At 43.4% G+C, this 2,831-nt stretch overlaps 1 protein-coding gene across 2 annotated transcripts; it reads left to right on the top strand.

The window, feature by feature from the left end:
* The first annotated feature begins 635 nt into the window (after positions 1 to 635).
* Positions 636 to 2,525, top strand: LOC149265667 (uncharacterized). Of its 2 annotated transcripts, XM_089429639.1 has the most exons (3): positions 636 to 775; positions 1,243 to 1,558; positions 1,652 to 2,525. In XM_089429639.1, the coding sequence occupies exons 2-3, from the start codon at positions 1,358 to 1,360 to the stop codon at positions 2,297 to 2,299; spliced, it is 849 nt and encodes a 282-aa protein (XP_089285765.1). In that variant the 5' UTR covers positions 636 to 775; positions 1,243 to 1,357; the 3' UTR covers positions 2,300 to 2,525. The 2 variants fall into 2 exon arrangements, with proteins under 2 accessions (XP_089285765.1, XP_089285762.1); XM_089429636.1 differs by having other exon boundaries at positions 1,243 to 2,525.
* Positions 2,526 to 2,831: the final 306 nt, after the last annotated feature.

The following is a 2,831-nucleotide window of genomic DNA, read 5'->3' as shown; positions in this document are numbered from 1 at the left end:
ATCTCTTAAAAGCAAAGCTTCTTATGGATGTTCAAGAGTATTCTAGAGCTGTACTATGCCTGCCTTGAAAGTTCGAGAATCCAGTAACTTCTTCTGCATCATCCTCTATAAAATTCCACTCTGCAGAGAAGCTTATGACGCAGAGCAACAAATTTAAGTTTTCGTAGTTTCCAGTTAAGAAATTTTGTCTTTTGAATCGTTCAATCGCTTGAAAATTATGGAAGACCCTTTCTTTGGCAGGTTGTGGGATCGATTCCCGCAGAGGTCGCATTATGGTCCCTACGGTTCTCATCCCCACGCTGCAGCCACTGTGACCCCGACAAAACCAGAGTATGATTATTGGGGCGCGCCCAAGATTAAGCCCAAGACGTTCACAGTTCCAGTCCACGGTCCTCCTATTAATCCCTCGCCAAATTCGAATTCGGTGACCAATAGGAAAAGTCCTCTGAAGCCTGATCCCAAGAACGTTATCTCAATACCCATCGCTTCAGAGGCTCTCAATTCATCTTTCGAGGCTAAGAAGACGGACGCTCCTCGAATGGACGAGACCTCTGCGGCTACAAAAATGCAGTCGGCTTTCCGAGGTTTTTCTACCCGGAAGGGTTCGCCGTTGAAGAATCTGAGGGTTATACGAGATGTCAAGGCAGATGCCGACGCTATTAGGCGGCGTCTTGTTGATCGTCAAGTCGTGGAGTCGATCCTTCAGAATGAGAAGGAGCGCCTGAAGATCACTGAGGAAATAATGTCTCTGCTGCTTAAGCTTGATGCAATTCAGGTGTGTATTTTGAAAGCCCTGCTTGAATTTTGTCTTGAAAACCTAGTTGAACTTCGGTTCAAAACCTTTTTTGCATTTCGTGTTGGTTCAAGCCCTGTTTGAGTTCTGTTTTGTTCAAAACATGGTCTGTATTTTGGATCCAAGCCCTGTATGTATTTGGTTTCCAAACGTTCTTTGAATTTTTGTCCAAAATGCATTTTGAATGTTGGTCTGTTGGAAATCGCTATTCCAAAAATTGCCTCGAAACCCTTTCTGAATTTCGGTTTGGATCAGCGCCCTTCTGAATTTCGATTTTGTTCAAATCCTGTTTGAATTTTGGCTGAAAACCGTCAGTCCGAGTTTCTGGGGGCTTTAAAATTCCGTTATGCATTTCTCCAGGGAGTAGGTCTTACAACCTATTTACATCTTCAATGTTTTGGACTGTGAAAGAAAATCAGATATAAATATACAAGTATTTTGATTTGCAGGGAGTGAATTCATTTGTGAGAGAGTCAAGGAAGGCTGTGATTCGTGAGCTTCTTAATCTGGAAGAAATGGTAGATGCCATAATTGCTGGCAAATCGATAGAAGGGGACTGTTTCGATGGGTGCAGAAGCTGCAGAGGATGATAACGATGGCGAGGAAATGGCCTCCGTAAAAGAGAACGGAGAAGCCCCGTTTTCGGACGGGGGTCCGAACAATGAAGAAGTCAGAGATGAAGAGTTACCGGAGGGGGGTTCCAATAAAGAAGAGGTGCTGGATGGGGTGAAGCTAGCCTCTGCGAGTGATTCAAAGGTGCAAGAGGTATCTTTATTTTCTGATGAGATTGAAATACCGAATATACAAATTGAGAGTTCAAACCATACTGACGATAATTCTATGGGCGCGGGTGGGCAGTGGAGAGGATTGTCACCCGAGGCGGTTGCACGCGGGGAACCAGTGGACTACATGGAAAAGAAACTTGAAGAACAGGAATTGGAGCCATATGATGAAGAGGCAATGAAAGATCCAATAGATGGCGAGAAACGCACAGAGGGTGCTTCAAGTTGTGAAGGGCGGACTGGGGAGAAGCTGAGAGCTTTGGGATGTGACAGCATCCCCTGCCCAGACGAAGAGGTTATGAGACATTCTACGGATGAAGAGGAATTCCCCAACCGTGCTTCAGTGCGGACGTGCAAGAGGTTTAAAGCTTTGGACTGCCCGCAGGTAGAGGCAGAGACAATTCAAGCTGATGAACAGCAGAGACAATGTGAACGCATGGAGTACGAAGAGACTGGGGAGGTCACTGAAGCGGTAGCAGGACAGGATGCTAATGTTGAAGAAGACTTTGTGAAGGTGAATGATGAGAATGGGAAACTAAAGATGTTGGTGGGTGATCTGTTCAAGAAAAACAAATTGCAGAATAAGTTGATCAAGAACCTGACCCGGAGAATTGCACAATTAGAGGAGCAAATATCCAAGTCGAAACGGAAGAAAACTGGAGACAAGAAAAAGAAAATGAAAGAAACTGAGAACAGTACCACTGGAAGACGGAAGACGGAGTGACCTCTGGACCACCAACACTAGTGGAATAACAGAGTGTGGGGGCGGGGCGGCCGGGCATTCATAGGCATGTGCACATATTTCCTGTTAATATTGGTTTTGAGAAAATGTAGAGGCCATTTCTGTGAAGTCTAGACAAAACCTTTATACAAAGTAATATGTTAACTTTTTTTCGGAAATTATTTTGTTCAGTGTAGTAAATATTCAAGCTGCTTGTTTCTTTGGATTATGGAAGGAAGGCATAGAATCTCAGTGATAAATCGGCAAAGGTTTTGGTAAATGAAAGAATTTTGTTCCTAGGGCTTCATTGTAAGATTCTGATTTTAACTTTCCATGATTGAGTTTTCAAAAAAAAATGTTTCGAAGATTTCTTTGTAACTTCCATGATTGATTTCCAAAAATGCTGTTTCGAATGTTTCTTTGTAATCGGCATAATCGATTTTGTGAGAACAAAGTAGGCAGGCGGCAGTCTATAGATTATTTAATTAAGCAGTGAATAGTGAGTTGTCGCCCAGCAACAACTCGGATTGCAAGC

Source organism: Pinus tabuliformis, chromosome 6, assembly GCF_031772625.1.
Source record: "Pinus tabuliformis cultivar Carrire ecotype Pingquan chromosome 6, CPIR1, whole genome shotgun sequence".
NCBI classification, from domain to species: domain Eukaryota; kingdom Viridiplantae; phylum Streptophyta; class Pinopsida; order Pinales; family Pinaceae; genus Pinus; species Pinus tabuliformis.
Note: the sequence above shows the minus strand (reverse complement) of the source record. Positions and strands in the feature narration are given on the sequence as shown.